This window comes from Nyctibius grandis, chromosome 6, assembly GCF_013368605.1.
Source record: "Nyctibius grandis isolate bNycGra1 chromosome 6, bNycGra1.pri, whole genome shotgun sequence".
Classification (NCBI taxonomy): Eukaryota; Metazoa; Chordata; class Aves; order Nyctibiiformes; family Nyctibiidae; genus Nyctibius; species Nyctibius grandis.
The window spans coordinates 1,193,024-1,218,527 of NC_090663.1; the positions used below are offsets into that span (position 1 = coordinate 1,193,024).

Here is a 25,504-nt window from a genome sequence, read left to right on the forward strand (position 1 = left end):
CAGCTGATGGTTGGAGATGGCAGAGGCAAGCAGGAGGTCTCAGTGTATGGGCAATGTAAAATGGCTGGAGAGAAGTTAATTTCTCTTTGACATTGTGCAAACTCCCAGGATTTGCTGGAGTCAGACTTGCAGAGACCACTTAAGTAACGTGCTAGAAGCAGAGAGCATTGTCCAAATGCTTCTCCATCAGCATCTAAAAAAAAAGAAAGACCCTTTCTTCTCAGAAAGCTCCTCCATCACCTTCATCGGCCACCCATGTACCATCATTGACCACTGTCATCCCAGTCTTCAAACTTCTACAACTCCCATATTGCAGCGTAAGGAGTTCCTACCAACCACCCAAACGATAGCCATGGTCCTTTCACACCATCACAACCCAGGACACACACAATGTAGCTCTGTCCTTCATCATGGGCTAATAAAGGTCCCCTCCTGGGCTCTCACCATGGGTGAGGAGCTCACACACGCACGGTTACCACCAGCTCAGCCAGCACAGAAGAACCACCAGCTACAGTAACATGACCCTACGTATGAGCACCATGTCTCTGGAGGATCTGCAGCTTTAATTTCTTTTAAACATAAATCTTTTCTTTTTAACCATACATCTGAGGGGCACAGAGAGCCACCTGACTGAGGCTTTGAGCCACTAACGTAATAGAAAGCTATCAGCTATTGCAGGATCTGAAGAATCACAGAATCATTTAGAGGTTGGAAAAGACCTTTGAGATCATCAAGTCCAACCGTTAACCCACGCACCGGTACAGGCTGGGGGCTGATCTACTGGAGAGCAGCTCTGCAGAGAAGGACCTGGGGGTTCTGGTGGACAACAAGTTCCCCATGAGCCAGCAATGTGCCCTTGGGGCCAGGAAGGCCAATGGTGTCCTGGGGTGCATCAGGAAGAGTGTGGCCAACAGGTCAAGGGAGGTTCTCCTGCCCCTCTACACGGCCCTGGTGAGGCCACATCTGGAGTAACTGTGTGCAGTTCTGGGCCCCCCAGTTCAAGAAAGATAAGGAATTACTGGAGAGAGTACAGCGAAGGGCTACAAAGATGATCAGAGGACTGGAGCATCTCTCTTATGAGGAGAGGCTGAGGGAGCTGGGTCTGTTCAGCTTGGAGAAGAGCAGACTGAGGGGGGATCTTATCAACACTTACAAATACCTTAGGGGAAGTGTCAAGAGGAGGGGGCCAGACTCTTCTCAGTGGTGCCCAGTGACAGGACAAGGGGCAATGGGCACAAACTGAGACATGGGAAGTTCCATCTGAATATGAGGAGGAACTTCTTTACTTTGAGGGTGGCAGAGCCCTGGCACAGGCTGCCCTGGGAGGTGAGGAGTCTCCTTCTCTGGAGATATTCAAACCTGCCTGGACGTGACCCTGTGCAACGTGCTCTGGGTGACCCTGCTTTGGCAGGGGGTTGGACTAGATGCTCTCCAGAGGTCCCTTCCCATCCTTAACCACTCTGTGATTCTGTGAAGAGGACTCCTCGGTGCGGTGGGCAAACCCCAGTGTCTTACACAAAGAACGGGATCTCCGCATGAGAAAGTCCTCGGAGCCAAACAACGGAGCCAAGAAGGAGGTGGCGAACGGCCGCGCTGGGCCCCGTATCGGTGCTTTTTGGCACGCTCGCGTGTCGGGCTGGGGGATTCCTCAAACCGGCGGAGACATCTGTGTTTCTTATTGACTGCCCCCAGGAGTGGGCTGACCCAAAATGGGGAGTTTAATGAAATTTTAAATATAATTTTTACGGTGCTTTTAATTTCTCATAAAGCAGCAGTTAAAAGACTTTAGAGATTATGGAACTCCTTATTTTATGATCTAAGTATTGTAAAAACAATCTGCCTCAACCACTGCTGGAACTGGTTACGTAGATGGGAAACACTTTTGGAGGAGCGAGAGCAGCCCCCTTTCTTTTTGCTTTTTCAGTCACAACCTCCAAATTGGGGTTGTTACATTTGATTCCCACTACCTCTGAGGTACAGGAGGTATGGAAAAAAAAAATATATATCAGCACCAGGAGGTCCAAAAAAAGAGCAGAGCAGGGAACAGGGTTACAAGGCACGTAGCAATTACAAAAAGCACATTGCACGTACTGTTAAATCGTGGGTTACAGACGTTATTCTGGAAGGCAGCAAACCCATTTTAAAAAGCAAATGCCTGTTCTGAAAAAAGCATCACCTCCTCTATTTACAGGTTCACAGAAATATTTGTGTTAGGTTTTTTTTTTTCTCTCCAGAGTTGTTGTTTTTTTTCTTCTCTTTTCAAGTTGGCTCGTTGGGCTGGAGCCAGAACTCACTCCTAAATCGAGACATAATTAGATGTGTCCTACTGTGTCTTTCTGGGCAATTGGTTTAACCTCCGTGCCTTATTTCACTTCAGGTTTAAAAAGGAGGTGAGAGAATCTCTCTTGACTGCATAAAAAAAGAGCTGTGTAAACCTAAGCAACAAGAACAAGAGTTACAACTAATACCTGGCCACAACAGATGCTTTAAAAATGCCTTTTGCCCTTCCCTGGACGTCAGCCGTGCCATCCACGCACACATGGTTGTAAATCTGCACCAAAAGACTTTCAAACTTTTAATGCACAGCTTGGAAAACAGCTTTTTGCTGGGAAAAAAAAGAGGACATCCACCTCGATGGGCAGGACCGGTGCCTTACGTCTCCTCGAGGGCTTTGTCCAGGCGGAGGCTCCAGCACTGTGGTCTCACCAGGGGATGATGCCACAGAAAACCAGCTCACATTTTCCCCAGGTTTCTCTCATCTAATGGGATTTTTACAACCTTGCAGCTCGACTCTTTCTTGCTTCTGTCACACAAAAAATGCTGCTGATGTTTACGGGACTATTCATACGACCAAGACATGCAAGATTTGCCTCTTAATGGTTATTTCATTTACTACTTCTCCCCAGTCCTCCAAAAGCTTTCTTTTTGAAGGTCATAAAATTAATAAATTGGATATTCAGTGCTTTGAACATGCAAAACATAGGATCAATCAGGTTGGAAGAGCCCTCTGGGATCATCGAGTCCAACCGTTGCCCTGACACCATCATGGCAACTAGACCAGGGCACTAAGTGCCATGTCCAGGCTTCTCTTAAACCCCTCCAGAGATGGTGACTCCACCACCTCCCTGGGCAGCCCCTTCCAATGGCTAATGACCCTTGCTGAGAAGAAATGCTTCCTAATGTCCAACCTGACCCTCCCCTGGCCAAGCTTGAGGCTGTGTCCTCTTGTCCTATCGCTAGTTGTCTGGGAGAAGAGGTTGGCAAGAGGTCCCATCGTGACCTCGTGCTTCTCCCAGGCACCATCAGGGCTTGCACGTTCCTGGTGCCAAACCTTAGTCTGATGCGATGGTTCATGCGGCCATTCCCTTTTCATGCTGATGGGATACCAACTTATTTATAAATCAGGAAATATTTTATGAACCCACAAGTCTGGAGCATTAATTTACCAGTGTCTTGTTTTAAACCTAAGCCATCATTTTTTTCACCTCTACAATTGTTATCTGTTGCGTATATAAATGCATTTCCTTGTAATGTGCATTATAATTTGCTCTACATCAGAGTAGATATCTGCACCACCTTCAAACCACGCTTAATATACGACCAAGTCCTTTCATTAATTTGCCTCACCACTCTCTTAACCAGCTTCTACCTTTGGCATTCACAAGAGACTTAAACAAAAGCCTAATAAACTCCAGGATCGAAACTCCGGAGCCCCATTCCCACATCACAGAACTCACTGGAAGTGCTCCAAACAGCTATAAAATCCTATTTTAATATAATAAGTACACAATAAAGCTACTAAACTAGGTAAGGCTTGGGGGTCTGGGGAGAGAAAGAGGGCTGGAGGCAGAGACATGAAGTTGATTATGCAACTGGTGTAATAAGGATGCTGAGATTGGCACCTGCGCTTTCAGGTACAAGAGGAAAAAAAAACAAACCCTTGAAAACTGAAACATATTTTCTGAATGTACCAGTTCACTCTCAGGATTGGCTTTTCTTAAAATCTTGAGGCACCGCTGCCCAAAATTAGAACTGAAATTATCCCCGGTGTCAGCAAAGCCACCAGACAAACCCGCAGGGACGAGGGAACGCATTTGTGCTGCCGAAAAGGAAGAAAAGGACTTTGTCTGGGTTTAGCATTCTGGGGGCTGACAGTGATGGATAGGAAGGTTACAGCACCAGCATCCGTCTCCATTCCCCTGCCCGAGACGGCATCTCGGGCCGGGGCTGGGGGGAGCGGGTCGCCGGCCCCGCTGCTCACGTTGGCGTCACCTGCTCTTGAATGTCTGAGTGCTCCCGGTTCTGTCTCACAAAACAAGTGGAATTTAAGGAATTGGGCTTTTAAACCCGATCTTAAATGTCACGTTTTACTTAGCATCAGGGGCTTTTAGGGAAGAGAAGCTGCTTAGTGACCCACGTTACCGATGGGGTGGAAAACTGCAGGGTTACGAGTCTGTTTGCAGCCAAAAGAAAAAGAAGGAAACTATTATTAATGACAAATGCTTCCTATTATTCTCAGCAACATCGCCTGTCCCTCTGCGGACTCCAACTGGGAACATTGCTTCTGGTGCAGCCCTGACGCTACAAAAATTAGCCAGAATTTAGGGCTGAAGGCGCTTCTGAAAGAAAAATAAGGTATTGCTTGCAGTAGGACATGAGATATAGCTGCAAATTCTGGACATGATTCATTAAGCAGGGATCCTTCTCCCAGGCTGTTCAGCTGAGTGCTGAAAATTAGCAAAAGGACATTAAAAAATACCCCCCAGGAACACCAAAAATCTTACTGGGTGATCCTTCTCAGAAATAAATTTAATCTCACTATTGATGGGTGCAGCTGAACTAAAACATGATCAGCAAAATGTTTTAAAAAGGGTGGAGGAATATCTTTGACAGTGTAAGTGCTAGACGACAACGAAACCAACACAACTGATTTTGGTGAGTTCTCAGAGACAGGAAAAGCAAACAAAAAAATAAATCACAGAATCACAGAATCAACCAGGTTGGAAGAGCCCTCTGGGATCATCGAGTCCAACCATTGCCCTGACACCACCATGGCAACTAGACCAGGGCACTAAGTGCCATGTCCAGGCTTTTCTTAAACACCTCCAGAGATGGTGACTCCACCACCTCCCTGGGCAGCCCCTTCCAATGGCTAATGACCCTTGCTGAGAAGAAATGCTTCCTAATGTCCAACCTGACCCTCCCCTGGCGAAGCTTGAGGCTGTGTCCTCTTGTCCTATCGCTGGTTGCCTGGGAGAAGAGGTCGACTCCCACTCCACTACAATCTCCCTTCAGGTAGTTGTAGACTGCACTAAGGTCACCTCTGAGCCTCCTCTTCTCCAGGCTAAACACCCCCTGCTCCCTCAGCCGTTCCTCGGAGGTCAGACCCTCCAGATCCTTCACCAGCTTGGTCACCCTCCTCTGGACTCACTCCAACACCTCAAATTCCCCAAAACATTTTATCAAAGGTTTCCTGAACTCTTTATCAACCCTATCAAGCTCTGCGTTTTCCATAGCCACGGTCACTAATCCACCCCAATATTAATCCCAATAATAAATCCATCCCCCTCATAAGTAAGAGAGGTTCCTGCGCAGAAGTGTGTTCACCTGCTTTAGCTAAATTATAAAAATAGGAAGAAAAAAAGCCTTTTGTCAGTTTTGTGCTATATTTTTTTAACCCTTCTGTTGAGCAAGATAACAAGCAACTTGAGGGAAACCTTAGGATTTCAGAGCTAATTCAGGTGTAAGCTAAATGAATCAAAATGAGGAGGGTTGAGAGCAAAGCCACGGTGCTCCAGCACTGCTCCACACACACCTCTGAAGAGATGTAGTTATTTTGTCACAAGACATCTCTTTTCCATAACAGTAACTTTGCAAAAAGGGTTCTCTTTGAGAAAAAAGTCCCTGCAGCAGATAGAGAAGACAAACAGCTGAGGTCAGGAGAGGACCAGAACTTCTTAAGAACATAAGCCAGTTATTGTTTTCAGAAACAGTCATAAGTAAAGTGATTTTTGTTAGCCCTCCTGATGTTTTACCCACTCTAAGCCCTCCTACTTTTAAAATATACCATCTTAAAAAGCAGGGATGGTCTGGAAAGCATCAAGAGAAAAAGGAAGAGTAAAGCTTTGATCCCTTAGAATCTGCTGGGCTTCTTCTGTCCTGAAGATATTGCCAAGCGTCATCGTGCGCAGCCCCAGTGAGCTCTGCAGGATTCACCAGTCCCAAACACTTGGCGTCACCGAAAGCCCTGGCTTGGGTCCTGACGTACAAACGGGCAAAGCGAGACATGGAAAACGAGATGATTTTGCATCTTACGTTCACACTCCTCCACGTCCAGGTTGAACTGCTGCAAGGCGCCCAGCGTCAGCTGCCGCACTTCGGCTTCCAGCAGCAGCTGCATCAGCGAGGTGGAGAGGTGTTTGCACGCCGACATGCACGCCGTCTGCGCCACCTTCCCCTGCAAGAGAAAAGGGAGACTTAGCAAGGCCATCGAGCACAACACCAAAGAGGAACTTCTTTAGACCAGGACTTGCCAGTGCAGCCTCTTTAACGTCTCCCATCTGCTGTGGGACCTTCACGTAGCGCTCAATCTCAACCACCGTCCTTCAAGGGAATCACTTTTTAGGACTCCCCATTGCTACTAGCAGGGTTAGACCTTGGCAGGTGCAGAGTGCCTGGGAGTAGCTCAAATCCATGAGAACCTGGGGGTGTTTAGAGCTTTAAGCATCTCTCATCATGGTGTCCTAATGTGGGCAAGACTACATACCATATTTTGACACCCTACATAGATTGCCTGAAGGAACTTTGTTGATAGGTCAAAATAGTGCTGATAACAACTTAAAACTCCAGCCTACAACTAAACCAGTGTCCATGTATATTCCAAGACAGGAATTTCAAAATCCCTTTCCAACACCAGAAGCTCATAGTTCAAGGTTTAGCCTTGGCTACTGGGGAGCAGACAGCTGGGGCCACATCATTGTGACAATGGCATCTCCAGCACATTGATGCTCTTCAGCCCACTTCCAGCACCATGCGGCACCTTCCAGATGCCAACGGGGACAGAGGAGAAGGAAACACCAAGGCAAGGAGGTGATTGAAGAAATCAGTTCTGTTTACATGGATAGGATTGCTCCCCAGGGCTGGGTGGTGAGGAACGACCTCAAGCACCCAGCCACATCCTGTGCCTGCTTGTACCACAAAGAACGTGGTTACCAGCACTTGCCTTCTCCTGAGCTATCCCTAATTGGTGGTGATTAAACAGGGGGTCTAGAGGGAGGAGTGGTATTAAGGAAACGGATGATGGTGGGGGTAGGGATGAGCTGTGGTACAGGAGAAAGGGAGATGGGTGCTCAGAAAGCTCCATCTCCTGCAAAAGGCCATAAGCAGGTCACCTAGCTCAAGCACCCACACCCTAACCTGGCTAAAGCATCAGCTACCAGGAGAGCCACTGTCAGAAGAGAAGGAAGCTGATGAGCACAGAGATGAAGAATCCAGATCCTCCATAAAGACCTACAGATTCTTGATCCTCTTGAAACACCACAAGGGGACAGAGGAAGAGAAGACCTTTCCAAGAACAACATAGATGCTCTGCCTCGTCCCGAGGACCAGGCTCAGGGGCAAGCAGGAAGCACACTCTGCATTAAGCCAAGTGCTTCAGAAGTTGACTGACCAGAAGCACAAAAGGAAAACCAAAGCACCCATAAGGCCATTAAACAAACTCTCCCTCATTTCCAAATGCTCGAAAGATCTCCCCCATTCCTCAAGTACTGCTGTGTGCCACCCAAAATTTGTGGCAGGTAAGACTTGGGTAGGTAAGATCTGCATGGGTCTCCAACATACATTAAAGCCATAAAAGTAGGGAAATCCTTTGGCACAAGAGCACAGACTCGCACAAACCCACTGTCTGACGCCACACAGAACGATCACCATCTCTGGAGGTGTTGAAGAAAAGCCTGGACATGGCACTTGGTGCCATGGTCTAGTTGCCATGGTGGTGTCAGGGCAATGGTTGGACGCGATGATCCCAGAGGACTCTTCCAACCTGATTGATTCTGGGATTCTGTGAGACATCTGCATGTGTAACCACAATGATACTTCTGGTAATGGTGCTACCCTGACAACAGCTTCAGGAGGAGATTATGTTTTCAAACGCACACAAAAGACTTCAACACGCTTTCTTGAAAACAAGGAGTGGCTTAGGAGATCTCACAGATTTTTACAAGCACTTTACAAACTGTATTTAAACTGGGATTAAAGCGGTGTTTCAAGCGAAGTATCACAAGTTTCTTTACTGTGGCGCGGAGAGATGAGCAAACGTTTGATGCATGTGCTGGGAAATGTTCTTACCAGCTTTGCAAAGTTGGTTTGGATCTTCAGGACATATTTATCTTCAGCAGGAGGGAAAAAAATAATTTTTTATGTAAAAAAAAAGAAGAGCAGACCCATGCATTACAGGGCAGGGTACTTCATCTCCGCTGTTCACTGCCGTTCCCAGGCTCCAGGAGCGTTCATTACTCACCTCCAAACAAACACCTGCACTAAAATTAAGATGAAGCATGGCAACCATAAAGTTTAGCAGAGCCTCGGGGTTTTTTGTTTCGCTTTTCATCATTTACTTGTGCCCTTCTGACATATTTGGTTATTTAAAACACTGCTCGTGCCAATTCCTCATCCTTGACTGCGGTGGGAAGCGCGCCGCTATGCAACTGTGATTTTTCTTCATTACTTCTAGCAGACACTTGAGTTTTTGCTATGACCGAGTAGTTTTGATGTGCTATTGAGCAGAAGACCCAGATGGAAGCAGAGGATGAAAAAGCAAAGCTCTGCAGCCGTGCCCTGGGACCCCCCACCCATGTTGGGCACGGGGGACAGGGCTCCTCACCCTTCTTGGAGGAGCATGAGAAAATCCCAGCGAGTAGCTCAACTTGCACATCAGCAGGAGTTTGCACCTTGGAGAAGCCTTGGAGATGCTCAATTCCAGGTGAAGTCAAAAGAAACCCCCCCCAGGAAGGTTTTCTACCCCACTGACAAATATTTAAGTGAAACAACCTTCTTGCACACCAAGCAAGGGGCAGATCAGCATGCGTGGAGGTACCTAAAGGGTTACCTACACCTGCAACAGCCACAGCAAACACGCCTGCCCCGTGCATGCATTCCTCTGGCCAGCCAGACTTGCCCAAATAAAAAGTGAATGACAAGCGACATCGAGAGGGTGTGAAGAAGAGCAAATAATTCAGATGAAATGTCAAGTTAATAAGCTGAACGCAAGGAAGACGGGATGGAAAAAAGTAATTTAATCATCAGGGCTTGACAGCACGACAACTCTGCTGAGTCTTCGCCAGGAAAGCAGCGTGTAAGTGGTACTGCAGGACGTTCTTTGTGAGCACTTTCTACTGCGGTTCCTTGCAGAGATGGTGAAGGGGATCCAACCAACAAGCCCGGGAGCAGCTTCTGGCTCAGCCTTCCCTCCTCCTTCCTTTTTCACACAGGATTTGGCCAGGCCCAAAACTATTTTCAGGTGCAAATGTGCACTGCGTCTTTGAAAACTCTGAAGCTGAATCTTCTCATGCCAGCTGAGAACCTGATCTTTTATTTCCGTTATTCATAGAATCACAGAATGGTTTGGGTTGGAAGGGACCTTAAAGATCATCTAGTTCCAACCCCTCTGCCACAGGCAGGGACACCTTCCACCAGACCAGGTTGCTCAAAGCCTCATCCAACCTGGCCTTAAACACTGCCAGGGGTTTCTTAAGGTTTAAACCCTAAAAAGCATCCTGCCTTAATCAGACCCAGTCTTTCATCTTCGATTTAAGAACATACAGATGCCTGTCAGTTTAGACCCAGTATTACTGGATGAAAGACAAAAGCACATACAGGTATTATTTTTTCTAAGCATTAATCCATTTTTCCTTATATTTACTATTAGAGGGCTTGGAGATGCCACGGGGGTTTAAATCATTGTGGTAAATGTCTGGCTAGAGAAAAGAAGGTACCACCAGGGATGCCCAGCATCTCACTCCCTGGGCACCAAGGTTTAAAACCCTTCCAGAATTCATGTTTTTCAGCGTTATTTATAAGACTGAACCTAACCCTTTTCTGCCTCACCCCTACACTCAGCGCAACAGATGCCCATTTACAACAGCTCCTTATAAGATCAGCAATGGCTTACGAACATCAATTTTACACTATTTCCCCAGAAATACAGTGCAATATCTGCTTGATAAGCAGCTGCTGTTGACAGGAGAAAAAAAACAGCACCAGGACACTGATATATCACCGCTAACAAGCTGCTGCTGCAAGTGAAGGCGGCTGTTTGTATTCCCACTTGGGATGGTTTGTGCTGCATGGGGCATGTATCAAGCACATCCTCATACCACAACGTGCCCATCTTGGTTCTTTGGCACTTATTTACCACTGAGGTTCACTTCATTGAGTTATTTTATTTTTTCCCTGGTTCATTTTTGAGCTTTTCCGCAATGCTGGGAGGAAAAGCTCTCGGTCGCCCCGGGGCGCCCGCCTGGCACACTGACATGAAGAGCAGAGCCCATGACGGACATGTTCTCCACCAGCCTCATTAACTGCACCACCCACGGCAGTGGTGTCAGGACATGTGCCTTGGCATGGAGATCGAGCTGGATGCCTCCAAGATGTCATCCCTAGACATCGCTGCTCCTAGAAAACCCCGCGGTTCAGAGGAGCCGCTGCTCTCAGCCGTGATGGCTCAGACCCCGTGCTAATTGCCCTGATGACTTTGGTGAGCGCGTGGCGGAACCGGTGGCACTCCCAAAGGCTCTCCCCGTGCCTGAGAAATCACAGGGTTACATCCTAATCCCGTTCCCCAGCACAGCTCCAAACCAGCTCGGTCCCTGCCTCTGTTTCAGAAATGCTTTGCCCGAGTGCTTTGGTCCCTCCAGCTCAGGAACAATTTATCTAAAATACAAGATGGGATTTGGAGAGGAAGGCAGAGGAGGAGAAACACAACCATGACCTGAGCTGTCTGCAAAAAGAGGGGGGAAAAAACCCACTTCAAAGTCACCAATAGCTAACAAAAACCTGAAGATCTCAAAATCTCACCAAGCAGTTCCAGGAACACCTCTACAGTATCACTCGTTTATTCACAGAATCACAGAATCAATCAGGTTGGAAGAGTCCTCTGGGCTCATCGAGTCCAACCATTGCCCTGACACCACCATGGCAACTAGACCAGGGCACTAAGTGCCATGTCCAGTCTTTTCTTAAACACCTCCAGAGATGGTGACTCCACCACCTCCCTATTCAAGACCTTTGCAACTCTCATTAAAAATGAACTGGATTTGCATCAGGGAGAACGGGGGTCACGGGTGAAAGCTGACAGAGCTCAACGGCTGAGATGCGCAAGTGCCTCCCCGGCCACCCCCACCAAGCTCCAGCTTGGTCCAACATCCAGTGAAATAAAGCAATTCTAAGCATGTTATCAGAGCAAAAGCCACAGGTTTTTGTTTTGAGGCTCAGATCAGTTTGTAACCATATTTCTGGCAATGAATCCCTCTGTCCACGGCCTTTGGTGCAACCTCTTTGCAGTCGGGGTCTGTAATTGGGGTTCCCATGACACATCTCAAGGTGATGCTGCCCTCCCCGTCCCACCAAGGCTTCCTCTGGGCACATGGTAAGGACACCTAGAGAGGTTCCTTGTGGCCATGCCAATCAGTGAAAGGGCAGAGCCAAACCAGAATCACAGAATCACAGAATCAGTCAGGTTGGAAGAGACCTCTGGGATCATCGAGTCCAACCATTGCCCCGACACCACCATGGCAACTAGACCATGGCACTAAGGGCCATGTCCAGTCTTTTCTTAAACACCTCCAGAGATGGTGACTCCACCACCTCCCTGGGCAGCCCCTTCCAGTGGTTAATGACCCTTGCTGAGAAGAAATGCTTCCTAATGGCCAACCTGAACCTCCCCTGGTGAAGCTTGAGGCTGTGTCCTCTTGTCCTATCGCTGGTTGCCCGGGAGAAGAGGCCGACTCTCACTTCACTACAACCTCCCTTCAGGTAGTTGTAGACTGCACTAAGGTCACCTCTGAGCCTCCTCTTCTCCAGGCTAAACCTCTGAAGCTCTCCCAAAGACGCAACCAAGGGGCACCTACCAGAGCACATCGTTGTGGGTACTCCCCACGGACCCCACCAAGTCAATCACATTTCAGGCGATCAGCCATGAAATCATCTTGTTTCATCTATATTTCATCCTTGGGCAGCAGATTGAAGCCTCTGGGTTCCCAGAAGGACAGGCAGCCACCGCGGGGAAGGTCAGCACAGAGGCTGCGGAGCCGGCCCTGCTCACGGTAGCACATATGTTCGAAAATAGCAAATATGTTAACAATTAGGGAAAGGAAACGCTGAAAGGCTGCCTTGTTAATTAAGGAACTTGCTATCAAAGGACTCATTAAAAGCTACTGAAACGGAATGGTTGTTAAAATAAATACCCATTAATCTTAACGTGCAATCAGGAATACGCTGCCACTACCCACCTCGTGGCGGTAGGGAGAGGGGGCTCCTCGGCACACACCTACCGCTGCCAGAGCCACGGTGGTGGCACGAGCTGGCAATGGCCACCGAGCCCCAGAAGAGACCCCAGCAGGTTGTCCCAGGGGCCTCATCCCACCACCCTTGTAGAAGCACCTCTGGCTTCGTGGAGGAGGAACCTTCCAGTGCCTCCTGCTTTTCACTTGGCCAAAATTAGGTGCAATGTGGTCACTGAAATGCAAACAAAAGTCCTGTTGTAGCACCGAGAAAGCTTCCACCAAGTTATCACAGAATTAATGAATTCCCATGAAAAACAAAGCTTGGCAGGTCTCAAATAGTGTCAAAGTTTCCAATTACTTTTATTTTTTTGCTACCAACAGAATTTCTTTTTAATCTGCGACAAGCATTGGGATCGATGTGATTAAGTATATTTAGACACGCAAATCCATGGACTTCATGCAGCAGAAAAGTGGGCCAACAACTTGGAATTCCTCAATATTAAATGTCCACTTTTCTATAAACACCATAAGTTGTCCCAGTAATTTCAACACGGAATTTGCTGACTTTTCCAATTCATAATGCAATATTGCTGGAAAGGAGGGTGTAGCAAGGGGGGGGTTGGTCTCTTCTCCCAGGTAACAAGTGATGGGATGAGAGGAAATGGCCTCAAGTTGTGCCAGGGGAGGTTTAGATTGGAGATCAGGGACAATTTCTTCACCCAAAGGGTTGTCAAGCACTGGAACAGGCTGCCCAGGGCAGTGGTGGAGTCACCATCTCTGGGGGGATTTAAAAGTCATGTAGATGTGGTGCTGAGGGACATGGGTTAGTGGTGGCCTTGGCAGTGCTGGGTTAAAGGTTGGACTCGATGATCTTAAAGGTTGTTTCCAACCCAAATGATTCCATGAGTCCATGAATCAGCCCTGTTAACTCTTAAGAGGAAAATTTCCTGGCTTGCCCGTGCCATCCTGATTTGCCAGGTTCTTAACACCACCCTGATGCATTTTTTAAAAGCTTTCTTTTTTAAAAAAAACAACAATTGTTCTGCAGTCACTGAAGATGGCAAAAAAACCCCAAACCACTACCCAGATACATTAACACTTCCCAAATAATGAAAACAAATGTACAGCGAGTGCTCTCCTGGTTTTAAGAGGTTTACTTAAAAAATAAACAAACCTCTTATTAATTGCCCAGAAATCCCTTTTCAATTTTGACAAAGTGGTGGCTTTGGTTGGTTTTGTGGGGGTTTTTGGTTGCTTTTTTGCTGGGTTTGGGGTAGGTTTGTTTTGTTTTGTTTTGTTTTTTTTTATTATTTAAAAAAAAAAAAGCTGTGGATTTGCACCCAACATCTTGCAAACAAAAGTGAGTGTATCCAGGACGAAGAGGCCCAGGAGCAACATCTGAGAGCCCCAAGGAAAACAAGATGGTCAAGAAGAGGCATCCTTCTCTGCACTGGCCAAGCCCACAGGCTGGCGCAGCAATGCCCACACTGTACAGGGTGGTCTCCAAAGGTGCCCCCTCTGAAGGCAGGAGCTCAGCTGGCATCGAAGAGGAGGCTCAGAGGTGACCTTAGTGCAGTCTACAACTACCTGAAGGGAGGTTGTAGTGGAGTGGGAGTCGGCCTCTTCTCCCAGGCAACTAGAGATAGGACAAGAGGACACAGCCTCAAGCTTCACCAGGGGAGGTTCAGGTTGGACATTAGGAAGCATTTCTTCTCAGCAAGGGTCATTAGCCATTGGAAGGGGCTGCCCAGGGAGGTGGTGGAGTCACCATCTCTGGAGGGGTTTAAGAAAAGCCTGGACATGGCACTTAGTGCCATGGTCTAGTTGCCATGGTGGTGTCAGGGCAATGGTTGGACTCGATGATCCCAGAGGGCTCTCCCAACCTGGTTGATTCTGTGATTCTGTGATGACCAGCTTGGTCATACCACCCTCTACGGGTGCATCTCTGATGGCACGGAGAGGCCACGGCACAGGGAGCATGGTCCAAAACCAAAGCTTGTACCTACAGACCCCTGGGATGGGACCACACAGAGCCAGCAGAGGGACAAGGGAGCTTCTTAAATCGATGTCCCTTTTTCAGTGGCCTCGGAGCACTGAGGAGTTTGATGGAAAGGCAGAGAAAACATTTGCCCCAGTGTTTAAGAGAGAGAAGACGCTGATCTGGAGAACTGCAGGATACCACAGCTAAACCAAGCCCAGATTAAGGTGTGAGAAGGGAAGCAAACGTATGGAGTTAAAACACAACAGCACAAGTGTCAAATCACTCGGAACATACAGATTAGCAAAGAGAAAAGCTGATTTTTCTAAGAAGTTTTATGTTTAATATAAAAGGAGAATCAATGCAGTATCTTTGTCCAGCAGACAATTAGACTCGTTAAGTGCTACATGGTCAGACAACACCACACATCCCACAAAATCAAATCCATCCCTAAGAGTTTTAGCTTCAGATTAGGTATCAAGAGAGCAGCTTTTAATTAATTAAATCTATTTACTTGGCTTTGCAGAACCCTTATTAAGAAGAAATCACTTTTTCCTTCCAGCCAACAAGAGAAGGTTGGTGATGAGCAACGCTTGAGGGCCAGGGCTCCTGAGCATGGAGCAATGCCTGTTGGGGAAAGGGATGCTCCCCAGCCTTGGACCCCTGGGGTGGTCCTCAGCCTTGGACCCTCATTAGGTCTTCATAGCACTTGGCAGTTATAAAGTTAAAGGTTTCCTGATGTGCAAACTTAGGAAAGGAGAGGCAATGACTGCACGCACGTTTCCTTGAGGAAGGCATTTTGGATTCAATGCACATCTGGGACCTACTGGAACTGTCAATGGCATCACCTTCATGTCAACAGCCTCCCTTCCAACAGCCCCCAAATCCATCCTGCTACTCGCAGTGAACAGGACAGGCATCTGTGTCCTGGTTTCCCAGGTATAAGAAGGGCTTCTTTCTGCCCAGGCTCTGCCATGCCACAAGTGACCCAATGAACAACAGTTTCTGGTTTAGCAGAAGGACCAATGCTCGGCACAGGACAAGCTGCAGGCGTTGCTCCCCTTCCCTCTACACCTGATTACCTGGGCTGGGAGCAGGGCAGGCTGTAGTCACCTATGGAAGAAGCTTCGTTGCCATTAGCAAATCACCAGATTTAAACAGAGTATCACCACCAAGGAACTGTCGAAGCCTTTTCTGAGTGAAACTGGGATTTTGGTCTTCCCATGACTTCGATCATCCCTGTCATGCAATAGCCCGGATCAAGAGACAGCCTTCCACCACTGAAATATCTCTGGTTCACCCTAGTAAACCTATGAAGAGCAACACCTCACAGAATCACAGAATCAATCAGGTTGGAAGAGCCCTCTGAGCTCATCGAGTCCAACCATTGCCCTGACACCACCATATCAACTAGACCATGGCACTCAGTGCCATGTCCAGGCTTTTCTTAAACACATCCAGAGATGGTGACTCCACCACCTCCCTGGGCAGCCCCTTCCAATGTCTAATGACCCTTCCTGAAAAGAAGTGGCACTCAAAGCAGTGCCAAATAATACAATTTTGAGCAAAATTTGTCTCCTGTGAAGACCCACTCACCTGGAAAGCTGACAGCATCTCAAGAGCGAAGAGAGCAGTTGCTCCAACCAATGTGGAAGGCCACCATCCTCTGATGAAGCGGGATTGCTTTCAAACTCATGCAAAAGCTGAGCCCAAGCTCATGTTTAAGTGGCTGTCTTCCAGAGGTATTTAAAAAACCCGACGGGGTGTCATTTTGAGAAGTAAACATTTACCACTTCTATTCTATTCTGAGCATTGAAGGGAAAACAGGCTGTCACAGATAGGGCAGCAAGACAAACACATGGCAAAGCTGAACTCCCAACAGAAGCTTAGAGGTAACCAGACAAATGAAAAGAAAAAACAGCAAATACAGCAATTATCCTCACCACACAAAAAATAAACCAGTCAGTTACGCCGACCACTGCAGCCCGACACAAACCCCCTCACATTCCAATAAAAGAGGAAAAACCGTAACAGTTTGGCTGTGTTGAAGATGCCCAAGGTCAACAGCTGGAGGCTATTTTGGCAGAAGCTGGTGGGAGAGTCAAGGCTCTCATACAGAGCAGAAATCACGTCGGGGGCGACGGTCACAACCAGCTCCCACAGGCACATCTGAAATGTTATTTTGTTCTGATTTTTTGTGGGTTTTTTTGTCTTATTTGTGGGTTTTGTTGGTTTTTTTTTGTCTTTAACCAAATGACAAATCGTCAAGTAACCAGCTCCATGGCAAGGTTTTTCCTGCACAGGCATCAAGGGGTCTTGGCACCACGAATTGCATCTACTTGCTTACAAGCACGAGCGAATACACCCAACAGCAAAAGCACAACGCAAGGATTTTGTGACCACATATAATCGTGGGGTCCAGGATATAAGAGGATCCAGGATAAGAGCATGTCCAGGAACACAAGATTTTTCCTCGCTTTGACGGTGCTGTCAGAGTCAATGAGTGACATTTACTTTATATTTTTTTTTAATAACAAAATAAATAAATAGAAGGAAGGGGGTGGAGAAGGGAAGGACCTTGGGACGCAGCTGTTACAACGGGGCAGCGTCTTTGAAGCCTTGCAGAGGCACACACAAACACACAACCGGGCAGAGGTCGTTTTGTGGAAGCTCAGTAGTTTCCAGCAAAGCTGGGAAGCTGCTGAGGTTTTTTTTTGCATGTGCACATATGGAAAAAACACCAAGGAAATAGAGGATTCCGAGACCTGCATCTTTTTCCTTGCACACCGTACAAATCCATGGCAGGTGGTTTTTAATTAACCACTTTTTAAAAGTCTATAGCTTGGAAACAGTTGTGGGCAAAGCCTGGCGCACCCAAAACGAGTTCAGCTCTGGAGCCCCCAACAGAAGGAGGACATGGAGCTGTTGGAGCGAGTCCAGAGGAGGCCACGAAGATGCTCAGAGGGCTGGAGCCCCTCTGCTCTGGAGACAGGCTGAGAGAGTTGGGGCTGTTCAGCCTGGAGAACAGAAGGATCCAGGGAGACCTTCTAGCACCTTCCAGTGCCTGAAGGGGCTACAGGAAAGTGGGAGAGGGGCTTTTCACAAGGGCATGGAGTGATAGGACAAGGGGGAACGGTTTTATACTGAAAGAGGGAAGATTGAGAGGAGATATGAGGAAGAAATTCTTTGCTGTGAGGGTGGATGGGTGAACAGGTTGCCCAGAGAGGTTGTGGCTGCCCCCTCCCTGGCAGTGTTCAAGGCCAGGTTGGATGGGGCTTGGAGCAACCTGGTCTGGTGGAAGGTGTCCCTGCCCATGGCAGGGTGGTTGGAACTGGATGGTCTTTAAGGTCCCTTCCAACCCAAACCACTCTATGACTCTATGGGAGCATCCAGCTGCTGTTTGGTCTCCTGAGAACCTTCAGAGAACTGTGCAAGGACCTCCACACTGGACACGGGTAGGAAAGCACTCTCGCCCCCACCAGTCCAGGTCAGGCGTACGGTAGCATCATGCTTTGAGAAACGCTAGAACTATATTCTCTATGCTTGTTAGCCACTTGATTTAACTGCAGACGCTCTCATTAATCACGTAACCATCTGACCTTGACTCTCCCACCAGGCTGGAGGTTCAGAACTCCCGTTCTGAATCTGCTGCCTTCTGCTTTCTTTAAGTGACCCTCTTTTTGAAGCAATAAAAGATAAAAATTTCTCATCTACCTGCTCTCTAAACACTCCACGCTGTTGCGAGCTGCACTGCAAATGCCTGCGCTGCCTTCTTGCACTGAGGAACGGCATCACGAGATAGGGGCCAGGGGCCAGCAGGGAAGCAGCTACCAAAACCCACGTAAAACCCTAAATACATGGAACAAGCATGTCACGACAGCTCAAACCGCTTCTCCTTCCCTTAGAAGGTATCTCCATGGCATGGCTCAACATCCCTGGCCCAGCAGCAGGAGGGAACCCTAAACTGAATTGCACCGTTGACCATTCTGTACAAACCTGGGGCTTTTGACTTACCATGGTGGCAGTTTGGCAGCCTCCCCTCAGCACTAAATTATTATTTTTTGACATTTAAATGCATTTCAGAGCAAACACTGCAAGCAAACATGAGCAGCAGATCGAGAAAGGACAGTGCTGTAGATTCACTACAACCCCAGGGAGAGGATGGTGACCTGTGGACCTACTGGGTGGGCTTGGACAAGGCACAGGCTTGACTCTCCTCAACTTTCTCCTCCTCCCATGCTCACCACGTGGGTCTCCACAAAGATCATTCACCTCTGAAAAAGACACCAAGACTCTGTGACAAGAGGCGTCAAGAACAAAACGTGGTGCCCCAACAGTGGAGGCATCTCGGCCCGCAAAGGAATTAAACCCATAAATAACCCGCATTTAACGAGTCTCTACATGTACACAACAAGCATGAAGCAGCCCTAATTTTTCTCGGTCCTATTTGTGCCTCCTAACACCCATCGAGGCTCTCTCCTGGTCCCCACATCCACGGGCTGAGACCTTCCGAGTTACTTGACGCAAACCAGAGCCGTGGCCCGACTGTGATCGGAGCACGTGGCTCCACAACTGGAACGAACAAGGCAAAAAAAAAAATGACATAGTTCATCCTTCTCTTTTGTGGCTCATTTTCTTTTGTATTCGCTTTGGGAATAACATTCTTTCCATTGGGAAGAGCCTGATTTTCCATTAAATACAAAGCAGCTGCCATTTTGGAAACAAAAAGTTGATTAAATACAGATTTATTATTTTTTTTTAATTTTTCCCTAATGCACAAAGAGCTAGAACCAAGCTTCTTTCTGCTGATTTCTCAGGGCAAAGCATCTGCCAATTACGGCAGTAGGAAGACTTCAAGAGAGCGAACTGAATTGCTTCATCTTTGCTATATAATTTCATAATTATAATTTGATGTTATAAATAAAAGGGGAAAGATTGTGAGGCTTGGAGCACGGCAGAGCCTTCAGGCACGCTGACACCAAAGGTTTCTCACCCTTTGCACACACAGGGATGCTCCAGATTCCCTGTTTACGCAGATTTCTGCTCGCCGAGATGCCGAAGGACGGGTCGGCATGTTGCCGTGACGTATGGCCGCCTCTTGGAAACGCAACTAACGCATGACTTAAGGCCCAGATGTTGAACAGACTGGAAAAAAGGATGAGCTCAAAACAACAAAAAAATACCCCACCCACCCACTCCATTTCCACTCCATGAGCCATCAACGCCCAATTCAGGAGATATTTTTTGTTCCCAAGCAGAGCACATCACTGAGTGACCAACAGGAGCGGCGTATGAAACCTCAGCTCCTTTTACATCTATCCAAAATCTAAACCTTACATTAAATTTCTGTTTTCAATACTGAGACGTTATAGTTGAAAAACAGAGAGAAGAAAAAGATGGATGGTGAAAGCTGTAGAAATTACTGTTATCTTGTTTTTTTTTAATTGGGCTCTCCTTATTTATTGCCCTTCATGAAACACAATGAAGAAAGACCACAGTGGTCACGAGAAATCCATGAGAATCTGCACTTTCAAACACTGCTTGCTCTTTCTTGCTATGACATCTAACCTAGGCTGCAAGATCCAGGAGAACATGTCTCTGTGTAAAGGCACCCCTACGACGGTCACAAAATGACGTGTCCTTTAACGTCACTTCGACCACATCAATAGGACTCAACTGCGCCCACGTGTCTATCAGCACGAGCTCCCAACGCTTCTCCGTGCAACCTCAATTCAAGTGATCTCTGCACGGGGACTCCAAAGGACATTGCACGTGAAGGCTGGGCTCCTCGAGGGCAGGTGGGTCTCCTCCCGTGGGTAGGTTAAGGAAGATAGCTGGTGGCTTTGGACGCAGATGTGGTGCTCATCGACGGAAAGAGCCCTGGGGGTGCTGATCGACAGCCAGCTGAACATGAGCCAGCAGTGTGCCCAGGTGGCCAAGAAGGCCAATGGCATCCTGGCCTCTATTAGGAATAGTGTAGCCAGCCGGTCTGGGGAAGTGATCGTCCCTCTGTACGCGGCACTGGTGAGGCCGCACCTTGAATCCTGTGTCCAGTTCTGGGCCCTGCACTTCAAGAAAGATGTTGAGGTGTTGGAGCGAGTCCAGAGGAGGGCGACCAAGCTGGTGAAGGGTCTGGAGGGTCTGACCTATAAGGAACGGCTGAGGGAGCTGGGGGTGTTTAGCCTGGAGAAGAGGAGGCTCAGAGGTGACCTTAGTGCAGTCTACAACTACCTGAAGGGAGGTTGTAGCGCAGTGGGAGTCGGCCTCTTCTCCCAGGCAACCAGCGATAGGACAAGAGGACACAGCCTCAAGCTTCACCAGGGGAGGTTCAGGTTGGACATTAGGAAGCATTTCTTCTCAGCAAGGGTCATTAGACATTGGAAGGGGCTGCCCAGGGAGGTGGTGGAGTCACCATCTCTGGAGGTGTTTAAGAAAAGCCTGGACATGGCACTTAGTGCCATGGTCTAGTTGACATGGTGGTGTCAGGGCAATGGTTGGACTCGATGATCCCAGAGGGCTCTTCCAACCTGATTGATTCTGTGATTCTGTGTCATTCCTTTGCACATTCACAACTTAAGAGCCCTACAAGATTTCAGGTTGCCAGTGGATGAAATAAGAGGAAAGCATAAAATTGCCAAGTCTATTGTTCCACTTAAATTTGAGCCTAAAGGCCAAAAAAAAAAAACCCATACTTTAACTTCTGCCAGGGGTTTTGGCAGGTACACGCTGGGGCTCTGGTGCAGGAGGCGGCAGGCATGTTTGAATTCCTTACGCTGAGGCTGGATTTTCAGCTGCTAAATTCTCCATACTGTGCACCTGATTCTTTGTGTCCGTACGTGCATGCAAAAGTAAGCACAAAATAGCTTTATAAATCTACGTTCGTGAAATAAAACTCAAAGCCAAACATGCCAGGGTGACTACACAAAGGGAAGCAATACCTAGGGAAGCGTGCACACCCTGGTTTAAAGGATTTATGGGACTGGGCATTTGAGCTTCAATTAATTTTCAAAGTGCTGAAAGCAGACAAGAAACCATGTAATTACAAGATAACTTGGCTTACCCGGATTCGAGTTAACTAGCGCTCCTGGGTTAATCAGAGGTCAGCCTTCTCCCCAGCCACCAGAGCTAAATCCACCACATTTGAATGCTTTTGCTCCTTGCTTTAAAGCAACCATTAGTTCTTATTTCAACCCCTTCATTTGGGAAGTCTTTGGGATTTCAGAGACACTTGGGAAGACCAGGAAAAGTAACGCACAGCCCGCAGCAAGGCGGGCGGCACGGGACCACAGAGCCATGCAAGCGCTGCTCCAGTCACCAGCCCATCTTCTCCCCACCAAGGCACCTGGAGGGTCTGACCTACAAGGAACGGTTGAGGGAACTGGGGCTGTTTAGCCTGGAGAAGAGGAGGCTCAGAGGTGACCTTAGTGCAGTCTACAACTACCTGAAGGGAGGTTGTAGCGCAGTGGGAGTCGGCCTCTTCTCCCAGGCAACCAGCGATAGGACAAGAGGACACAGCCTCAAGCTTCACCAGGGGAGGTTCAGGTTGGACATTAGGAAGCATTTCTTCTCAGCAAGGGTCATTAGACACTGGAAGGGGCTTCCCAGGGAGGTGGTGGAGTCACCATCTCTGGAGGGGTTTAAGAAAAGACTGGACATGGCACTTAGTGCCATGGTGTAGTTGCCATGGTGGTGTCAGGGCAATGGTTGGACTCGATGATCCCAGAGGGCTCTTCCAACCTGATTGATTCTGTGATTCTGTTTGAAGGGCATTTTGCCCAACCTTCAGGGCAAGGTGGTCCAAGCAACCCCCCAAGAGACTCAAGATCATCCCTGGAGAGCAGAGGAAGCCCCCTGAGAACCATACAGGGAGGATTTTGGATGCTGCTCATGCCCTGACCATGTCTGCATCCCAGGCAACTCGCTTGTTTAAACGTGTGTCTGTATCTGCAACACCAAGAAACTTCCAGGATCAGCCACAACTGCTTCCCACCGGACATGTTAAACTCCGTTACAATTGCTCCTTTGTCCTGCTATTTTGTGCAATCAGATTTTTTATTTTTCAATCTCTTTTAGACAGACAAGATTAGTGATTTATTTCCACCAATTAATGCAAACTACCTAGAGAACAGAAAATTAGAGGGGTTAAAAGGAAAATTAGAATCCGTCGCAGTTAAAAACAAAACCAACTAAGAGCAGGCTGGCAAAGTCCCACCATATAAAGGGATTACTCCATTCCTGACCCTTTCCAGGGGACCTCCAGGTATTATTTTTCATTGATTTACCTTAATGAAACTAATGCACCCCTCTCCATAGGAAGCTGACTCCATAGCTGTCTAGGCACTGGATTCAATTAAAGAAATAAATACATCTGGTTTCTAAACGGTTGAAAGTCTTGAAAAGCCAGCGGCAAGACCAGTTTCTGCATCTGCCTCTCGTAGGGTACGCCCTAAGGACAATCACGTAGGATGGTCGACATTCAACACCGCTCCTGGAAAGCGGCTGCTGCGGGGGGATGCCCGAGGCATCCCCGCCTGCTCCCCAGCAGCGCGGGCAGCTCCCGCAGCCCTGCCAGCCGCCGCGCCGCGCCTTTGATGGAAGCTGGCCTCAAATTGCTTTAACAAGGCTCTTTCTTTCCAGAAGCTGGCGTTGATTTGAGCCCTCGATGTTGACTTAGAAACCCCCAGGTGCCCAGAGCCTGCAAATACTCAAGGCTTAGCTATGTGCAGTTTCCAGGAAAAGGGGTAAATGCACCCAACCACGGTGTGAAATATCAATACTACCGTGGCAGCTCAGCATTAAAACAAAGAGCAGGGGTTAAAGGCAGAAAAGCAGAAGCTGGGGTAGAGGCTTCGCCTCCACGCCGGCCGCACCTCACACCGCACGCCGGCGTTGAGCAGGGCCGCACCGACAAAGATACAAGGTGCACTTTGCTCGCACGGGCCTTGGCTTGCAGACGTGGGAATAGAGGAAACAAGGCAGCTCGAGAGCACTTTGTTTGCCATCTATCCAGGGAAGTGCCGCAGCTTTTTCTCCCGCACATGAAACAAGCAGAAATGACAACAATTAGAGGGGTTCGTTGAACCAGAAGGCAGGTCCGAAAGGTCTCTGTTGCTTTCTTTGTGCTAATTGCCTTAATATAAAGAGGGCGAGAATAAACATCAAGAACCAACACGATTTTCTGGATAAAATACTATTCTAGCCAGAGGGAAGGCTTAGTGGTCCACGTCCCAGGTCGGAGCACTTGGACCAGGAGGAACATCAGGCTGAAATCCCCATGGGGATTCATCTGAACAAAACAGAAGGATTTTACAAAGATGTTTTCTTTTTCAAGCAGAGGTTGAAGATCTCATTATGCTTTCCCTAATAACAGGCATTTCCCCTAATTCCCCACACATTTAGGGATATATGGAGGATAAAAGGAGGCAGTTAAACACGACGTGCTCTAAAAGCAACAATTTAGCAACGCTACTGCAAGAGCGCTCTTGTGGGCGACCTGTCTGGAAGGAAATCCTTTTCCCCTGGTCTTTTATTTATCTTATTGATTTAAACTTCTACTCAATCTTTTCCATTCCTCCCTTCTGAGACTAAGGACCTTTTCTGGTTCAACTCACCCTCTAACATTTGTGGTGCGAGCAGAGCAGACCAAACGCGCACGACACGCAGTCTTGTACTCACCGACATTGTAGAGTGGACATCTACATCCCCCTACAGAGGACAACACAGGGAGTTGAAAGTCAAATGCAGAAGAGAGCAAAGCAACAGTGAGAAAGGCAGAGAGGTACAGAGCGGTCATTGCCCGTAGGTGCCCACAACCCATCAACGCTCCAACCGAGGCACCGGCCGCTCGGCAGTTGGTAGAGCATTAAAAAAGCAAAATGTGGGTTCCTTGAACCTGGTCTAAGGAGGATAAGGAGGAAATCAAAGTACCACAAGGCCAGTTTTATGGCTATTAAGTACGCTCTGCAAGTCAACACCCACACACCTCAGCTCTCCCACCTGTAAGATGGAGGCGATGGATGTCAAACCATCGAGTGACAGGAGGGATCAGCTCAAGCAAAACTTGCTCAGCTCTTCTGAGGGCAAGGGGACGTTACCTCAGCACAGACAGGACTTGTGTAAACCTAAAGAAGGTGTCCTTGGTGCTCATATGATGTTTTCATGACAGTTATTTTCCACTTGGGTCTCTCCCAACGTGGTCAAGGCTGTGGTTGGTGCAAAGTTCAAGGCATTTTACTTCCACGCACAGTGCCTTGCCTTTTAAAATATTAGAGGGATTTGGCTTTTTAAATAAAAACATAGGTAATCATTCTCTTTAAAAAGAAAATAAACACTTCCAAAGCCCTTTCTACCAAAGCAAGAGCCGCCGTGGCTGGCGTATTTATTTGCAACTGGGAAGAGATGCCAATATGGTGAATAAGGCAAAAACATCGCAGGCAGAGCAGCCGCAGAGTTTGCGTGGCTCCAGCTGAAATCTCTGCCTGCCATCTGGCAAAAATAAGCACAAAAGGGAAAAAAAAAACAACCCCAAAACCCCTTTGCAGAGAGTTCACGCTGAACCGCTCAAGACGGCAGAGGTTAGAGTTTGTTCGATCGCTGAAAGATTGCTTCCCCTTCCCGGGTCAGCAGCACCTCTTGACCTGCCCTGATTACCTTCCAAAGGAGGTTATCAAGATACAAGACTAACAGAGGATTAAAGGAAACTTAAAATAAAAACAAAACACCCTCCCCTTCCCCCAACTCTGCTCCCCTCCCCCAAGAAAACATCCTTGCTTTGTTAACCTGACAGTTCACTGTAGGTGTTGACACAACCCTCCATCTTTGAGAAGCTTAATGTCAACAAATCAGTGTGTTTGGAGTAGCCCTGTCAATGCGATTTACATTAACTTGTCTAACAAGAAATAAAAACAACAATCAGCCATCAAAGACAAAAGGCTTTTTCAGTCATTCTTTTCAAAGTATTATGCTGGAAATGTTAATTTTTTGAGGCCATGGCCCTTTACTTGCTGAAAACCAGAAACCACCTTTT

At 47.7% G+C, this 25,504-nt stretch overlaps 1 protein-coding gene across 5 annotated transcripts in view; it reads right to left on the minus strand.

Moving 5' to 3' along the window:
• EXOC6B (exocyst complex component 6B) overlaps positions 1-25,504 on the minus strand; it is a 362,323-nt gene that overhangs the window by 94,627 nt on the left and 242,192 nt on the right. For 3 of the 5 annotated variants that reach the window (XM_068402990.1, XM_068402991.1, XM_068402988.1), the window contains 2 exons: positions 24,154-24,183; positions 6,316-6,457 (listed from right to left, as the gene is read on the minus strand). In XM_068402990.1, coding sequence (XP_068259091.1) covers positions 6,316-6,457; positions 24,154-24,183 — 172 coding nt within the window. The remainder of the gene's footprint in view (positions 1-6,315; positions 6,458-24,153; positions 24,184-25,504) is intronic. The other 2 variants (XM_068402994.1, XM_068402989.1) reach the window with 1 other exon arrangement.